We start from the raw sequence: 19,019 nt of genomic DNA on the forward strand, positions 1-19,019 counted from the left end.
TGCAGATCTCATAATGCTATATTTGTGTAATTTAATCTTCAGTACCTCTTTTTGGGTGTTACCCTACTTGGCAGCTGTTTTTTTTATTTTGGTGATCCAGGACAGCTGTTGAGTGACACATTAATCATCCAAGGATCTTACTCCCATATCGAGAATTGTGTGATTTCCACCAACAATTGTGTGATTTCAGCCTTGACAACAACAGGACTCTGTCAGAATGACCCCATTGCCTGATGATTATAGGTTGTTGTGTTTTTTTTTAAATCTAAAAATGTCAGGGAACCCCAAATCCCTCTTGCTTCTCGGTTGAACTCTAATCTCTCTCACCCTCTCTCTGCATATCAGCCCCAGCTGCACATCACGTCGGATCACATCACCGGATCACCTATCACAAGGCCTCTATTTTGGAGTGCAGCTGGATTGGGACAATGACCACGCCGGTGATATTTCAGTCGTCCTCCTGCCCGAGTCCATTATTAATATGCGACCGCCTCCCTCAGCCGCGATGGCTGCTGCCGGGCGCCCGTCACATTTAGACCCCTCCGCCTTTTCAACGTGCAGTTTCTACGGTTTCAGCCGCACCGGCATCGGAGGGGGGGGGCAGCCCACCGCGGGCGGCCCCCTGAGCGATTTTTAATGATCCGCGTGGGTTGGAGCCTGAAATCGAGAACCGAACTCGTGGAGGTCATGTGAAACCCGGACTCGTACTACTGAAGGTTATAACAAAAAAATGAAGAAATGAAGACATCACATAATTGTTAAGTGAAAACTTGTGTGTGAGAGAGAGAGAGAGAGAGAGGTCGCCTTCATCCCTGTGGTCCCGGGCCTTAATGGTAATGGCCGCTCATAACCAGAAGGGGTTCCCTTAGAATACGGTTGGTTGGCTCTAAAAAAAAAAAACACAGCAAAGCGGCTTAAACGGGTTCTCTATTGGACTTGAACACAGAAAGTTGTAAAAAGGAAGCTTAGCTCACGCTTCCCTGGGGTCCTTGAAAAGAAAAGAGAAGTACTTTGGGGCGATGCGACTCACATCGTGGATACTAATGCGAGCGCGATCCCCATCAGCAGAGCAACCGGTGCGAAGCCCTTTGGGGCGCGTAAGCGTATACCTCTAAATGCCACCCACGCGGCCTTCAGCGCCACTTAAATAAAAGTCCCTTTGACCATGGCGACGGTCTCCGATATCCTTTTTAAATTTTCTTTTTTTTTTTTTTACTGAATCTCATCTATTAGCCTGCGTAAACTCCCGGGCTATTTTCAGCCACGCAACACATAAGCCTTTGGATGGGTAGCTATTCATTTGGAAAAGGGGGCTATGGGGGCAATTAGAAATAGTTTGAGGTTCGGCGATGACATAAGACGTAAGATTTCTATCTTTAGAGGAGCTGTGGCGGTCACACATTTCTGTACATTCACAAATTACAGGGCAAACTCTGGCCCTCAACCCACCGAATGCATTCCTTCCGAAAAGTGTCTGCTCGGATTTCAGCCGGGGGTTTCTGCTCGCTGGAAATATGAGTGTTGTGAATGGGGCGACTTCTATGAAATGGAGTTTTATTCCTCTCGGATTAAATTAGCTCTACTTTGGGGCTTGGGGTATTTTTTTGTATGAATGATGAATTCTGCGGTGGCTGTGGAACGCCGGGGCTTGTTTACCCTTCCCTCCTCCTCCTCCTCCTTTTTCTTTTTTTTTTTTTTTTTGACCTATGAAATGGACTTTTTCTGCTCTGATATGACAAGAGCGTCTGTGATTAGACTTCCAGGCATGATGTAAGGCACCAAAGCCATTTGTGCCAGTCCCCCTCAAAGCCAAATCATATTCTAGCATTGGGAGTGTTTATATACACCAGTATACGGAGAAACTTTTAAACAACACCCAGTGGGTACAGACTGTTTGGGTTGCTGGGCTCTTGCTGCTCTGATCGCTGATTCTTTCTCAAATTGTGATTACACAATGTGTCAGCACATCACAACTGGTGGTCATTTTCGTCCATTTTGATGTTCAGACAAGAAAATCGGAAACACATTGAACAATTTTGATCATCTGAATTTGTATGTTATTTCTCTTCCTCACCGGGGCGGCCCGTGTTTTCTTTAATGATCAATGGAGTTCGCTTGTGTATTCTAACTTTGGTTTAGATCTTATTGACCTTAAAAGACTTTATTCCTAAAAAGTTTTCTTTCATAATTAGCCATTTTGGGGCTTTTTTGCACATCCAGTAAGTCATGAGTGTCGGGACTTTTGAACTTTTCCAAGGATCTGGAATAGAGTATTTATTATTCTAAACCTGATGAAGAAGATGGCAACGTTCCCAAAACCCAGCGGATAATTGCTTTATAAGCGTGATGAGTTGAGATGCAGTAACCAGGGGAGACAATGAGCACATTCATCGCATGCATCTTTAATATAACATTTTTATAAAAGGTGCAGAGCGAAGCAAAGGGCTTATAAAAGCCCTGTGAATCAATTGAGCTGCATGATGGCTGCTGGGGGACGTCTCCCAACTGCATTTTTATATCTGTCCGTTGGATGTAAATGGTCTTCATAAAGACTGCATTCATACCAGGCGTGTTTTTGTCTCTCTGACACTTCATTTCATATTGAATATGTTATGGGATGAGTTTTATGTTCCTCTAGAGCAGTGGGTGGAAAGTATATTTAACCCTAATTCTATTTAGTGGAGCTGTATACCGGAGGGAATTATTGTTATTGCCTGCAATACATTCATTGGACGGTTTTTAGCTACAATTTGCATATGATTTTAAGATTTTACATTCAGAAAAAAATACATGATAAACCTATAAAATACTGTACAAGGCATTGAGTATTGAAGACTCATAAAACTCATAAAAAAGCAGATACTAATGAGTTGTTAGGACGTCTCAGTATGTAACGTTGGCTAATGTCAGATCATGGCGTGCGACCGAGGTGACGCGGGCCTCGTGTGCTTGCCTCGCGCACCGCTGGGTTCCTGTCGCCGCTCACAGGTACGCTCGCACCTTCTGCGTCTCACTCGTTGGCGCAGAGGGACTTTCTCGGTGCAGCGGGTACTCTCCTCCGCCCTCCCATCAGGTTGTGTGTGCACGAGTGATAATGGTTCAGATAATGGCCGTGATAATGGTTTCCCTGCCATCACACGGCACACTGCCAGCGTTTTTTTTGTTTTTTTTTGCGGCAATCACAAGCTGTGCAAACACGACAACAAAGGAGAGAGCATCCTAATGAGCCGACACACGGTACGTGCTTTCTGTAAGTATTGTCCTTTCTTAATTTAATAATCAATGGACCAGAATGGGTTTTTAATCAAATGTTTAGACAAAGTTATGCTGTATAATGAAATAATAATTTAACTACTAAACAATAATAGTGGTTAAAAATGTTGGAGCATGGCTTAGTTTTTGGTAGAAGACCTTTTTGGTGTCTCCTTGCATCTTTTACTCCCAGGAAAAATCCCTTTAACGTGTAACAGAATATTTTTACATTGTGCTCTTGTTACTTTTTCTCAAAGGCCTCTGCAATACGGACACGCACCAAACCCCCGCAGATCCTAAAAATAGCTCTTGTGTTGCCCAGAAGAAAAAAAAAATCAAGCACCATTTTCCCGGTCACAATTACCACGTAAGTTAGGAACGGCCCAGCGGCGCTTCACTGGGGGAGGGGGGTGGGGGGGGTCCGATCGCGGTCGGTGACTGTTCAATGGCTAAACCCCGGTGTCACGGCCGCTCCGCCCTCACATCATCCGTCGGGTACACTCGCCCAGCGATGACAGTCAGCAGTCTGTGATGTGGTTCCCGGGGCCTGTTTATTCTTTGGAAACCCACTAAAAGTAGCATTGGATGGCGCGCTCACCAACAGGGCCCGGTGCTATTATAGGAGCACTTTGGGTCGAGTTTTGATCTGGTGGGTTAGTAAATAGGGCCCTGCCTTGCTGCGGGGCACCGCTTTTGGGCTTTATTGTTTAGTGTGACCCGAGGGAAGCTTTTTGATATCCAGGGTGATTTGTAACATGCAACAAAATGTAATGTCCAAAATTGATATGAGTGGTGGCGTTGAGGGTTGTGTGCTTCACAAGGACATCAGTGTATGATATAATGTTGACGATGATGAAACTTCCCCGGCTCTATTTTCTTCATTTCACTAAATAACTTATTGTATTTTTGTCTAGGGTTTTTATTTACCTCTGAAAGTTAGTGCAACTTATCTAAATGAGTCCCGTAAATATGTCAACTCCCCCATTTTTTTCAGTTGTGGTTTTTAGTGTGCTCTATAATCATTTCTCATCTTTCTTTGTCTCTGTGTCTGTCTGTCTATTTGTGTGTAACGACACGCTCGCACACGCACACACACACACCCACACGCGCACACACACACACACACAAACTGCCCTGTGTTTCTCCTTTTTCAAGCAAGAGCTTCTGATGCAAGGATGGCAATCTGTAATCTGTAGTAATTGCATGTTGCAGAAAAACATTTCTCCGTTGTGGTAATCGCTGCAATATGTGCAGTTGCGTTGCCAAAGTGACAGCACCCCCAGCCCCTACAGACACACACACACACACACACACACACACATATACACACAAGACTATCCTGACACACTCTGACTCTGGCAAATCTGTCCAAGAAAAAAATGAAAGCTGCTTCTCTAAGGATGGTTAAGAGACAAGGACATAAAGACAACCAAGTATAGTACTGTGGCAAACTTGCAACTGGTGAGCACACACCCACAGACACACACACACACACACACATACACACACACACACACCTGTGGTACCGTCGTGCTGCATTCACCTTCTGCAAAAGATTTACAGTTCCTGCCAGTGACAGTTTAACTGCCTTGCAGCCCCGGTGCCGAAGCCCTGCCAGAACCCAGCTGCCACACACAGACCTGCAGCCCGATCCATCTCCTCCCTGCTCCTTTTTGTTAACAGCTATCCCACCGTGCGGGCAGATGATCAAAACGTAATCTGAGTACTAATGACCTAATATAAACACGTCTTTAGAGAATCCAGTAATCTGTCGGGAGTTCAGCGGAAGTTGTAGCCACATTAGGGAGCGTAGCGACGGTCTGTGGGCGAACCGTCGGCGCATATTTATCAAACCATTGTGGAGCAATTCACCGCCCCGACACCGGCGGCTGCAAGAGTGGACCGCGGCCCGGGTTTATGAGGTCATCACCACCGTGAGACTGGTGGAAAGCCACGATGTGTGTGTGTGTGTGTGTGTGTGTGTCGAAAGACTGCAGCACGTCTTACTCGCTTCCCTCACAGCAAACTAACTCTCCCCCCCCCCCCCCCCCCCTCCCCCTCCTTGTCATTTCAGCTCAGCAGCACCGCAGCAGCAGCATCTCATTATCCACTGCGTCATCACCCCCTTTTGCCCTGACTGAGAGCCCCAAAATATGTCTGCCCCGGTTGGGCTTTCTTGCGTCGCGTTGCGTCGCGTAACCACACACACCTAGTATAAGGACGAGTAATGCGCAGAGACATTTATAGACACACAGCGAGACACCAAGATTGCAACCAGACTGCGTGTGCAAACCTTTTTTCCTCTCGGGGCGGCTACTCTTGACTGCTGAAGCCATCCAACCTCCCAGCAGCTGAACCCCCCCCCCCCCCCCCCCCCCCCACCTTGTGTCTCTAATGGAGCCTCTCCGTCAGATCAAACGGCTCGTATGCTGACGGGGGGGGGGGGGGGGGGGGGGAGAGGAGACAGATCGCGGCGCTGGAAGCCTTTCAGTCTGACGGAACCCCCGAAAACCCCACGCTCGACAGGCAATGTGCAGCCTGCGAGGCCCGCTCTGCTCCACAGCTACAGACGCACGACACAAATATAGTGTGGGGCGGCGGGGGGGCGCGGGGGCGGCGGGGAAGGGGGTGAGAGGGAAAATAAGTTGTGAGGCGTCGCTCTCTCACACACACACAAAGGCAAAGCCCCCACAGCTCGGGCCTTATTCTTAAAATGAAATCGCATGTGAGTTGAATATTAGGAAGTGTGCATGGCTTCCAGCAACCGCCGCGCCATTACAGCGGAGCCTGTAAACCACATTTTCACCAGCAGACAATGCCCCTTTGTGCTTGTTGTGTGGCTGTCCCCTCTCGCTGGAAACAAAAGGAGAGGAAAAATGGAAGAAAATGCAGAGATTAGCGTGAAGATGTGAGAGAAAGTGATGAAGACAAAGTGTCCGTTATAGATCTCTGGTTAATTAATGGCAGTTCTGTCGGGGGGGGGGGGGGGCGAGCGAGCAGGGCAGTCTGCCCTCATTTAGCCCCATGGCGAGCGGGACCTTTGATGTGGTTGCGCACGGAATGCTGTTGTTCATTCCTCTCTGCAACAAAAGCCACATGTTTTTATTTCTTGAGACTAGGTCCCTGTTACTTTGGACCGCGGAGGAACACGGCGAGATGTGCATCGTACGCAATGAGCGGCCGGAGCGCTCCGCAGCCAAACACAAGGCGACGAGGACTCTGCCAACCAGGCGCAGGGCCGGACGCATCTTTCTTAGCTGCATTGCTGCATTTGCATTCGAATGGATTTTAATGACTGTGTGTGCACGCAGAAAGTCCCTGCACGCACACATTCAAGCACAGCCATGTGTAAACACGCACAAATGCACACCATGTGCACGTCTCCGACTTTTTCGTCTATTGTCATCGCTTGTCCCTTTCATCACTGTTCAGGGGACTATTTCAACAGGCGTCATTCCAGGTTCTGTCGCTCTCATTCAACTTAAAATGGACTTCAAAAAGCCCCTTAATATTGAATTTGCATTTATTTTCCCTCTTCATGAGAGGGTTCAGCCTCCCGAACACCGTCTGACTCACCTCCCGATACACCCGCGTTGGTTTCCTGACGAACGTCCGTGCCACTTTCCCCTGCAGACGTGAGACAACTTGGAAAGCACTCGGTTGGCCCCCGAGGTCCTTTCATCATGAGGAAACAAGGGTGTGGCGACGCTCGGGCCAGTGAGCCGGAGAGCTCAGGAGAGCGCTTAGACACATGCTATTGTCATACCTCATGAGGTCTGAGTCCAAGACTTTTTTGCACAGTAAGTGATTATCTTTAATCAGTCCAATTGATCCCAAATTAAATCAAAAGATAATGAACCCTCTTCAAAGGCCGCCGAGTATTTCTGCAGCGACCCACTGTTCTCCCTGGAGTCCTGGAAACCACCCGGGGGGTCCGAAGTGACGGAACGTTTCCTCTCATCGCCTCCCATCGCTAATCAGCAGTGTACACTTAGCGCCCCGGCTAGCATAGTAAGGCAGAACCTGCCCCCCCCCCCCCCCCCCCCCCCGCCCTCCTTTGACTCACAGCCTGAGGCGTCCACTGAGTCTTTGCTGTAACTGCACCCTAATCCCCTGATTGCTGTGTTGAGGCTCGGCACGTCGCCGCTGCACGTCAAGGCGGCCGCGGCTAACGACGAGCTAATGACACGACGATGACAAGGAGCGTTTATAAACCCAATCAGCGGCCTGGAGCCCAGCTGCCTGGTGATTAGGTCGATCAAACTCTGTAGCGACTGCGTGACTGGCTCGCCGTCTGCCTCTTATGTCATCGCACTGATTAAAGGGGAGAAGTTGTGTTCGAGTCCGTCAGGCCCTTCTTACACAAACGTCTTTCTGCCAGGTCGGCAGTGTCGGCGCGTGCTAGCCGGCGTGCTAAACGCCGTGCTAAACGCCGCTGAGAGGTCAACTGCTATTTGAATCTCCAACAGTTAACCTCAGCAAAGACCAACATCTTCTTTCCTCGTCCCCTCTCTGGGCTGAATCTAATACGTTTCTACAAACCACAGCACATATCAGTCGGTGAAATCAAGATGTCCGTTATGTGTTGTCAGTTTGGTCCTGTGCAGTTTGGTCACTGTGGGGGTGAGTCTGCTGGACTGAGGCATCGGGAGACCGAACGTCCTGACCGGCTATTACGGTGAGGTCAGACAGCACTTAGAGGCGGGAGAACGTCACGGCCGTCATGTTGACATACAGCGCGCCTCTCTGACTCAGCATGGTGTGTGTGTGTGTTTGTGTGTGTGTGTGTGTGTGTGCGTGCGTAGCCTTTACACCCCAGGGGCAGTTTGTGTAACTTTACGCAAAGTTCCCTGTGCGCTCCGTGCGCTCGTGACGGCTCTGTCTGCGACCGTGAGAAGAAGCTGCGCGAGGGCAGACGGAGTGACCTCACATGAGGCGGACTATGGAGAAGAGATGGAGGGGCCACTTCTGCTGCACAGCTGAGGGGGAATCCCTGGCGTGGCGTTGCCTACTGAGGCAATACAGAAGTAAGCAGCTGTAGAGAAAGTACACGCTTTGCTGAGGTTTACTCAAGGGCAAAAACCTGCTGCGACACACAGGGCTGATGGATCATTTGGTACATTTTGCATGAGTTTGTGTGGTTTTAAAAAGACAATTGTGGATTTTAAATGACAGCCGCTAATTACAGCAAAGATTAGTTAGTGAGATTTCGTTATGTTGATATGCAGAGCCGTTTTCCCCCTTTTCACCCTCTATGCTGAGCTGAGTGGTTGTTGGTTCAACTGAGACAGGAAATATGAAATTGGTTGAAAGGTTTTTCCTCCAACTCTCATAAAGAGAGCTCACGTCCCAAAATGTCAAAACTGTTTCCCTCACTCGTCTTTACATTAGCAATAATGCAAAAATGCTCATGTCGAAAAGCACGTTTAGGGAGTCCATTACTGATGCGAGCGGCACAGTCATCTATTTGCGCTGGCCAAGAGAAAACTAAACTCCCATTCTTGAAATGCTGTCTCTGCAAACATCAATTACCTGCGGTTCGAGTTATGTTTGAGGGAAGAAGTAACCCAAAAACACATTTTATTGCTGCAGCGACAATTAACCGTATGTAAACAAGTTGAAGTAAAGAATCTGGGGGAAAAAAAGGGAATCAGAAAACATTTCATAGCCGGCAGCCTCTCGCGTCCTATCATTATCTGCATTTTTCCTCCACCGTAATTACGTATTTTTTTTTCCTTTATTGCTTATGGGAAGAGGGATAGGCCATAAGGATGTTTTGAGCATGATTAAAGTTGCTCATTATGACGTGAAATTTCAGCCTGGAAGACGGATATTTTGTCCATGGAAAAGCGTTTCCTTTTTAATCCTTTCATGGTGACAGAATGAGCTCCTCAGGGCCTCAGATCTTTACTAAACCTTCACACACGATGAAACAAAACCCCTCTCTGTTCCCTCCGTGTTCCATCCAAGCTAAAAAAAAATGAATGAAATAAAAAAAAAAAAAAAAAGTTTGCTGTCTGCTGATATGTTTCTGAACATGTGGGATCTCAATAAGTTTGAGTCATTTTATGTGCTGCCGACCAGACCGGTGCCCGCCCATTAAAGTCATTTGTGGCGAGGAACGCAACAGTAATGTCAAAAACAAAAGTGCACAGCAATCGACGTTGTGCTTAGTCAGAGGCAGTTTTGCTCGGTGCAAACGGAGAGGATGTTGTTGACAACATCTGGTTAGCGATGCAGGGAGGGGTCTAAACAGTAAGTCCTCTTTGTCTGACTCGGGGGTCACGGCTCTCTCTAGTTGGAGCCAGAGTTGGTAAAACGAGTTTTTATTTTTCCGACTTTTACATTAAATTGTTTACCTTATTCGCAGCTTGGCCTAACGTTGCAAGAAAATTCCACAAACCAGCGTGACTTTAGGGTTAACGATAAATAATATAATAAGCCGCGGGGCTGGCCCGTGGTTTTAGGGTTTAGCAGAATTAAGAAACTAAAAATTGCGAGAAAAAGGCCTTGGCTTAATTTGGTCGACCACCAGGACGCACACAAGATCACGAAATGTTCTCATGTTGAAACGGTGACGTGGGTTTAATTATTTTAACGTAAGGTTTTCTATGACATGTTATTAGCTCGTAAGCGGAGCAAATGAACCACAAAGAAATGAGTCACAATAAAAGAATGAGTCTAGTCCCGGTACAGTCAGTACTTTCTTTGAAAAATCAAGCAAAATTCTCTGATCATTTCCACCTCGTTATCCAGTTGTGCAAGCGTTTTTTTTTTTTTTCAAAGTCTGCGTATTTTCCTTCCAGCATGTAGCCAGTTCCTGTTTCGATGTCTTTTTCATTTTTTTTTTCTTCTTTTTTTCACGGTCCCAGTCTAGACGTTTCGAATTCCTCTTACTTCCATCATATTTGGACATCTGTGTCTTTCACACGTATTATTCATAAAGCGCTTCTCCTTCATCATCATCATCATCATCATCATCATCATCATCATCATGGAGGGCTTTAGCGCGCAGTCACGGAGGGTGTGATCCGAGCTCGCTGCTCTCACAGCCGCCACCTTCAATCAGAGCTGAAGTCTGGACCAACTGTGCTCCTCGCTGGATGCCTGCTTGCTCCCGCTGTGTAAGTGAAACCTACAGCATGAATCTGTATTATCAGATTGGCTGAAAAGAATATGGCCCCCCGTGCGGTTGGTTGTCGACCACCAGAAAATTGTATTTACTACCACACTTAGCGCGACTTTAACCTTGACCAACGCGGCGCTGGTTCAAGCCCCAACAAAAAAATGGGGGGTTGTGGAGGCGGGTCCGGGATTAGGCCACCGCATAATCGGCCCGCCCCTCTCCATGCGCTTACCTGGAAGCCATCTGACCTGTGGCAACCGCGTGAAAGTGTTCACCGTGAAGGCGTGTTGACAGACGGTGAAAACGGCGAGACGGAGCAAAAAGTAAATAAGTGCCTCCAAAAAAAAAAAAAAAAAAATGCTTACAGTCCTAATCAAGTCCAGAGCGTTCCCCCACATCCAATATGCCTTGAGTTTTATAAATAGATATTATAGTCTGCTAAATTGGAGACAGGATTTTACCGCTCCGCTGCTGCCATGAGTTTTCTATTATTTGCTTTCGCTTTAGAATATTGAAACTCTTAATATCTGGTTACAGATTTTCAACCCCCCCCCCGCTCGGCCCGGTTTCGTGTTTTGGCGTCGCGCACGGGCCTCACAAGCAGCAGGGCTTTAAATGGCCTCCAATCAAGCATGTTAATTCAAAATGGGGGGGGGTGGGGTGGTTCCCCCAACATATGACTATGTTATTAATAAATTCACCGGAGGCCAGCCATGTGTTCTGCAGGACGTAATGCCTTTTTTGTTTTTTTGAGCTACCGTATAGAGCCTTTTTTATTTATTTGTCAGTGGTTATTAGCTTGATTTTTCCTCCCCTGTGAATGATTCTTCTTCATGCGTTTCCTCTCAAACTGTGCGTCCGTCTTTCCCCCCCCCTCCTAGAGACTTGCAGAACAGACCAGACCACCTCCCAGAATCCTCCAAAATAGCCTCGCCACGACTGCGGTGAGGCGACGCGGCCGTTTTTCTTTTTTTTGGTCACACACGAGCCTTCGCTTCCATTCACGCGGCGCAACAAGCCAAACGTATAAAAACCATTCCCACCCTAATAAACCAGGAGCCGTTTGCTCGGCCGCAAAGGGCCCTGCCCCCCCCCCCCCCCCCCAAAAAAAAAAGCCTGTGGGGGGGAACCGAGCGGCCACCACACAGCTGCTATGAACCTACAGGTGCTCCACCTGCATCGGAAAACACAGGAACGTTTCTACAACTCTGAGTCCGGCTCTTTTCTTTTTTCTTTCGGAGCCGAGTGCTTTTAAAAAAAATAACAATAATAATAATCAAAATGTAGGTGTGAAAGTGTGAAAGAAACGCTGCTTTCTGGTTAAATGCTGCTGTGTGGGGGTGAGCAGGTGTATAGCCCCATTGTGGTTATTATCAGTAAACTGCAGCAGCACTGCGAGTCATCAGATTAACTCAATTAATAGTGCTTTTTTTTTTTTTTTCTTCTTTTTTTTTCTTCCATCTACCGAATTTGACGCCGTGAAAACGACGTGCTGTTCCACCTGTTCCCTTTATGTCTTTCCGGAGTGTACGTGTCATATGTTGTACTTGTGTGCGTCTCTCCTGGAGCTCGAGCGTAGGACTGAGGTTTCTGAGGTGAGGACGTCTCTCGCTTCTCACGCGAAGTGCGTCTGATGTCGAGCATCACATGCTCACATGTGTTCTCTGTCTGCAGCGTGAGAGAGGCTGAAACCTACAACACAACAAAATAGTAGTTGTGTTGTTTTTTTCTCTCAAAACAACTCAAATTAGCGCAATGCAAGAGAATGATTCTAATGATTTAAATCCTTTTATATGGATGAGGAATCTAACAATTTGAAATTCAGGGACTTTAATTTAAAAGCCTGTTTCCTTTTTGGGGGATTTTTCTAATGTTGCTTACAGGAATATTTCCTACCTCTGAATAGATGATACATTATTTCCACAAGTTTCACGTCGCAATGTATTAAATTCAGAGCTCTGGAAGCCAGACATTTAACAGTCTCCTTGATTTTTTTTTTCTAGCCGTTCCTTAATTTCAGTTTGATTTGAGTAAAAAAAATAAAAAAGAGAACTTGCCAAATTGCTTCGCCTGTGTAATGCAAGTTGTTAAACTAACCGCTGGGGTATTTCTCTTACATGAGGTAGTCCCGATTTGAAATGCTTTCAGATTGAACCGGCTCTTTTGAATGACTTTTGGCCTTTGTTCTCCAGCAGTTCGGTTTCAGTCTCCCCCACTGCATATTCACTAATGATATCCAATGGATGATTACAGCTTTAAATGCTTGTCTTCCCCCCCCCCCCAATCTCCACCTTGACCTACGGTCTCGCATCCCATCCCGCTGCTCTGGTTGGGGTCTAAAAATTGAAATCAGACACCCCGAGAGCACATTAGGTTAGAACGTCTCCAAAGCCCTGAGTCCTGAAGTCACACGCTGATCCGCGAACAGTGAGGAGATAAAGGGATGCCGATCCAGCCGGGAGAAGAAAATGGGGGCAAAGGGCCCGTCTTGTCAGGAGGAAACCATAAATGCCTGGATGTCTGTAGAAGCAGCGAGTACACTGGAACATCATCCCCTGTCACTGCGGTTCCACTGAGGCTATCAGAGGATTGTTCACATGTGAGGCACAGATGTATCGCCTGTGTGTGTGTGTGTGTGTGTGTGTGTGTGTCTGTGCGCGTTCCACAGCTCCAAAGATTTTAAGATATACTCGGCCATCAATTAGGAGCTGGTAGAGCGTCTTCTGTGGCTGCCTCTAATTAACACTGCAACGAGGCCTAAATTGGGAAGGAGATTTAGTTTTTTCATGCTGCCTTTTGGCGGCTGTCACCGTGGTAACAAAGGACTGCCGACTGGCCAGCATTAACAAGCCCAAAACCCATTTTTGTGTTGGTCATCATTCATGAATGAAATCAAATACAAATAAGCAGAAATAAGTATTCTAGTAAGAATCAGGTAAACGTTTCAACCTTCTCCTCCATCACTTGAGGGCTTCACTTATTTGCAAGTGAAAGCTGTCTGATTGGAATTGCCATGGCAACAAATGGTTTCCTCGTTGAGGCGTCGCCAAGCATAGTGCACTCACTTCACCACACAGACCAAAAGTACCTCCTGGAAGTAAAGCAGTGAGAGAGCCTAATATGTTTGTTTCTTTTTCTCTTGGCCCTTTTATTGTGTTTGCCGTGTTCCAGTAAAGGGCCCAGTCACATGGAGCCTCTGAGCTCGTGTTCTCACACAGAGAGAGAGAGAGGGGAAGAGAAAGAGAGACCGGTTTCTCTTGATAATGAACGTCTGTGGTGAGAATCCCATTATGGCGTTACTCCCATCAAGCCTACAGAAAACACAGGAGCGCAGGGGCCAAGGACTTCAACTAGACTAGAAGACTAGACGAGGGCTACTGTGCGAATCACATCGTTCCCTTGTGAACCAGTTCATAAGCGTGTGTGTGTGTGTGTGTGTGTGTGTGTGTGTGTGGAAAGACATCCAAATGCATTAAAGAAATTCCCGTTTTTTTTTTTTTTTTTAGAACCAAGTTGTCAAACTAAGAAAGCTGCACATTCAAGTGGACAGAGGGTGGGATAGTGATGGGAGGGAGGAAGAGGGTGAGGGGTGGGTGGGGGGAGGATCGGCGCTCACCTCTGAGTAGACTGCTGCTGTAGTTGGAGAAAGAGTCAAAGATGCTGTTCGACGCCATGGCGGGGACACCAGCACAGTGCTGCGTACGGTTTCAACCCACCTTGGAGGAGACCAAATCGAGGAGAAAAAAAAAAATATCTAAAAAATATATTTATAGTCAAAAGCACGAGTGAGAGAGTAAGAGAGAAGTGAAGAGTGAGGAGGGGAGAGGACGTAAAACTGCTGCCTCGGAGCCCGTTTGCAACCAAGAATCTAGGGTTTGTGACCACCGCAGGAATCCTAAGCCACAAGTCTGCGCAGAGAGCAGCCGCTTGTGTTAACAGCAGCACCGTATGAGAGAGGTGGAAAGAACAGAAGAAACTCTGAGAGATGGCAGTTCAGAGAGAGAGAGACAGACAGAGAGAGAGAGAGAGAGAGAGACAGACAGACAGAGAGAGAGAGAGAGAGACAGACAGAGAGAGAGAGAGAGAGACAGACAGACAAACAGACAGAGAGAGAGAGAGCGTTTCATCGGAGCCAAACGGCAGCATTCGGGTCTCCAGGTGTGGAGGTGGACTCACCAGGACTGGAGATGAGACGGGGGGTTGCCCAGCGGAACTGAGCCCAGGGGGGGCGGGGGGGGGTGGTGGGTAGAAGCTTATGGGGAGGGGGGGGGGCAGCGGAGGAGGAGGAGGAGGAGGAGGAGGAGGGCCCGGGGCTTGTGGTCCCCAGTCACACACGGCGAGCCGAGGGTCTGAGGTTAGCCAGGATCGCTGGATGGCGTGGTCCGTCTGCGTCTGCTCTCGGCGGCGGCCCCGGCTGCTGCGTCGGTGCTAGTAAAAGGCTAAAAAAGCCACAGTGTCTCTGCATCCTCCTCGCCATCCTCCACTCGAGAGACGCACACACACACACTCCCCTCCGTGAGTGGTGGAGCCCACGTCACGTGAGGTCACCGTGGCCTCTCCCTCCCACCCCTACGCCCTCCCTCCCTCCCACTGCCTATCGTCTTTTCTTCATGCATTTTTCTTTTCTCTACTTTCCATGCTTCTCCCTCTCTGACTCGCACGTCTTCACCCTCTCTTCCCATTGGTCGCCCGGGTCCTTTTTTGGAAACGTTCTATTTTCTTTCTGAGTTCAAACCTGGCTGCGGCGCCCAGAGGGTTGCAGAGCCAAAACGCTCCTAAGAAAGTAGGGGAAAGAACGGCAGTGAATCAGAAGGGGAGAAATCGACAGATAGCCGTATGGTCCTGTGATGCAGTTTCACCGTTTGTCTGACTCACGTTGCTTTTGTGTCGGTAGGAATCGGGGGGGGGGGGGGGGGGGGGGGTTCGGGCCCTCCCCTCACCGCCTGACAGTACCACAGTCTTTTGCCTCGTTAGAAGCGCCACTGCCGGCGGTTGAAGTTTCTGTGCTTGGAAACATTTCATTGTGATTTTGATTTGAGAAAAAAGGCAAAGAAAAGCAGTATTTGTTGCCCGTAGTCTTTTCCCTCCCCAAGCGATTTAACTTGTGGTTCACACACATTTTTTCCTTTTCTGGGTTAAGCCATTACTGCCATTTCTTTCTTTTTTTCTGTACTTTTTATTCTATTTACTTGAAAAGTTTCTCCTGCAGTTGTGATAAAAACAGGAAGTGATTCATATTCGTTCAGATTGAAGAAGAACTGAGCTGAAGAACAGAGCGGGACAAACTGAGTTAAAGACACATTGTGGTGCTGATAATTTGACAATCTTGCAGCACAGTTTCAGCCAGTCTGTGTGTGTGTGTGTCTTGTGTGCGTCTTTGTGTTAGTACACGAATCACTGGCATGTGCAAACCTGTGGTATCCACACTTCCTCTCTCCTTTCTCCCGTCTCTCAGTGACACGCTGACCATGTCTGGCCACGGGACCAACCGACCCAAACCACCGTCTGGTCCCACATGTGACCCGAACGCTCTTCTTAGAAACCTGTGTGTGTGTGTGTGAGAGTCGATCCCGCTACTGCTTCTCAAACCCCTGTGTGTGTGTGTGTGTGTGGACGTCAGCCCACGTCGTCCCGTGCTAATTGCTGGACTGCGCGGACCACAGCGCGTGTTTGTATGTGTATATACAGTACCATGTTCTGTGTGTGTGTGTGTGAGTTTGCCGGTAGGCCGCACTGCCCTGTAAATGAGCAGTTGCCGCTGAGCTAGGCGGCAGCGCGGGCCAAATGACACGGCGGGTCGGTCGAGTGCGGCCGAACGCCGGCTTTTATCGGCCCGGCCCGCGCGGCCGCTGCCGGCCTCCGGCCCGACCTCACAGACGGCGAGGCTTCCTCTCCTCGCACCTCGCGACATGACCTCGGAGGGCCCACGCCGTGCCAGCCTGCAGCTGTGTGTGACGGAGGGAGGCCCGGCAGCTGCCACACGGGCCCGCGGGGGACTCGGCCCGGCGGCCTTTCGGAGGGGAGGCTGTTTGTTGTTTCAGCTCGGAGTGGTTTTTATGGTTCTTTTTCGTTGCTTTGTTACGTGCATGTGTTTGTGCGTGTGTGACATGTTGTTGGTAATAATTCATGTTGTTTTTGTTTTTCTGATTTAATTTAGCTGGTGTACTTCTCCGCTCGCTGTTTTCACAAGTGCAGACTGTTTTGGATTATTGTCAATTTCCTTATTTTTGTCCATTTGCGGTGGGAGACGTTGCGTCTGTATTTTCAATGAGGACCTGGAGAAAAGCAAACACAGGACCGTCCCACAGCATTGGGCAAGAAGGGGAATTGGCTCCATTGTGCTGTAGTCCAAACTTGACATTTGAAGAAAGCGGTGCACCCAAGCAGGGCTTTTTTTTTTTTTCTTCCGTCCTTTTCTCGCTCCCTGTTTTTTCTCCTCCTTTGTCAAGGTAAACATCTGCTTCATGTTTTGAAATGTATCTCACGGCTTTGCACTGCCAATGACCGTGAGGGGAAAATAGTCTGAAGATCATTGTGGCCGTCTTTCACTCAATTCTTTTTTCTTTTCTTTTTTTCCCTGCCCAGGCCTTGTTTATCAAGCCCCTGTATTTAAGCTTAATATAACTCCTGTTTTGCTGAGAAAACTGTGGTGGTTTAATCACTGTCAGTGGTCCTACGCCTCTCGGGTGTGGCTCGCGAGGCAAAAAGGACCCGGTGCGGTCGTGCGTCCAGCTGCAAAGGGGCTTATTTTGTGGTCTAAAAATTGCAGGCTTCCCCATGTGTTCCCTATAAACGTGGAATGCGGCGTGGGACTTGAGGAGGCTTTTATAATGAAGTGGCCGTCATTGCATCAAACACCGTGGTCCTGCCAGCCTTGGAGGGACGGGCCCACGCAGGGCCACAGGTCCTACCTGCTCACTCGCACCTCATACGGCCCCTTTTCATCCTAATCATATTACACCGCCCCGCTCCGGTGACGGATGGCCCTGTCCGCTTCCACCGGCCCCCTTCTTCGTGTTCCTGTGACTTATGACATGGCGCGTAACTCCGTAAACCGAGTCCTCGAGCTAATTCTGTCTGTGGAACCATCGCCACCCTCAAATAAACTTTTTTTTAAAAGCTTATACGTGTAAAATGTGTAATCACATCCAGCTTGTCACATTTAAAATAAAAGGTGTTTTATGCAGCTGTATGAGAAATGAGTTCACTGCTACCAGCTCAGCGTGGATGTTTGTGTGCGTGCGTCTACATGTGCCTCTTGTTGTTGTTGTTGTTGCTGTTGTTGCCCAACTGTAGGTCCACGAAGGACTGCCTGAGGTTAGCTGTTTGCAGGTAGCGAAGCCGCCGTCCCACCCCCCCCCCCCCCCCCCATCACCCAGGTTCTTCCTGTTATTCGCAATCTGTGCCAACACAGAGCATCCAGCTTCCTTCACAGCAGGTCGATTTAAACGCTTCACAGCCACGGGCAACGAGATCTGTGGCGCTTATTCGACAATTTATGGCAGTCACATCCTTCCTGTTTAGCTTATGAAACACAGAGCTAAATAAATAGATCGTCGTCCAGGTCTGCAATGGTAATGGTTTCAATATTTAAGTTGAGGCATCCCAGAGGAAGCTGAGGATATAATTGATTATAAATGGATATAATTTACATATTAATCTGTTAACTAACGAGATGGGACTCATGGGAAGTAAGTTTTAGGGCTTTTTAAAAGGAAGGGACCTTTATCTAACCACATTTAACACATAACCAAACGTACAAGCTGGGTCAACTAATAATACTCTAATTATATTAGACACTAATTATTTGTCATCTGTAAATCCAGGTATTTACCCTTTGTAACTTAAAATAAATATAGAAAGTTTCGATAGCAGTGGTATATTTATTTATTTAGATGAATTACCTTAGTCAACGGTGTTTCATGTCATTTTACAGAAAAGTATATTATAATTTCAACTTGACTCCATTACAGATGATCCATTGAGTAGATTTAGTAAACTGGAATTGACTGCCTTCAAACCCAATCATGGCGATACGCGATAAAACAAACTAAACGCGAGGCGCCCGCTGGGTTTTTTATCATCTTTTGGTTCAAAAATGCTTATCGCGTGTGTTTTATGAACCACTCGTCCTCACCAGAGTGGTAAATTTACACCGAGCTTTGAGGTACACGGAGGCACCACATCATCACAGAGCAGCTGGAGGATGAAGTTCTGCAGCCTCACATAAAAGCACCCGTAAACCCGAGACCTCAGTTACCCCAAACGCCCAATCCTCGACACACACACACGCACACACACACACACACACACGGCTCAGCCCTAGCCAGACCAGAATAGAGAGCAGATCATGGTCTCGCCTCAAACACCGGCCTATCCCCTTGTCCTCTGTGCATCGTCGGGATCTTTTGGAGCAAACACAGGTGGAATTCTGCAAGGTTGGAAACGTCGCTTATTTTTTATTTTTTTTATGCCCCACTATTCAACGGTTTGCCGCACGTCGTGTGAAATGCGCGGCCTCTCCGTAGCTGGCGCTTTGCAGAGTTGCAAGTTAGTGTGCCACAGTGCCGTTCTATCCCCATTTGTGTTTTACCTGTGCGTGTGTCATGTGTCGGTTTGTGTTTCCTGTGGCTTAGACGTG

The 19,019-nt window shown here is 47.9% G+C and overlaps 1 protein-coding gene across 3 annotated transcripts in view; it reads right to left on the bottom strand.

Moving 5' to 3' along the window:
- Positions 1–14,329, bottom strand: part of runx3 (RUNX family transcription factor 3) — a 42,503-nt gene extending 28,174 nt beyond the window's left edge. For 2 of the 3 annotated variants that reach the window (XM_037486474.2, XM_037486473.2), the window contains exon 1: positions 13,995–14,329. In XM_037486474.2, coding sequence (XP_037342371.2) covers positions 13,995–14,052 — 58 coding nt within the window. In that variant the 5' untranslated portion in view covers positions 14,053–14,329. The remainder of the gene's footprint in view (positions 1–13,994) is intronic. The other variant, XM_037486471.2, reaches the window with a different exon arrangement.
- Between the last annotated feature and the right edge of the window lie 4,690 nt (positions 14,330–19,019).

Source organism: Pungitius pungitius, chromosome 14 (assembly GCF_949316345.1).
Source record: "Pungitius pungitius chromosome 14, fPunPun2.1, whole genome shotgun sequence".
Lineage (NCBI taxonomy): Eukaryota > Metazoa > Chordata > Actinopteri > Perciformes > Gasterosteidae > Pungitius > Pungitius pungitius.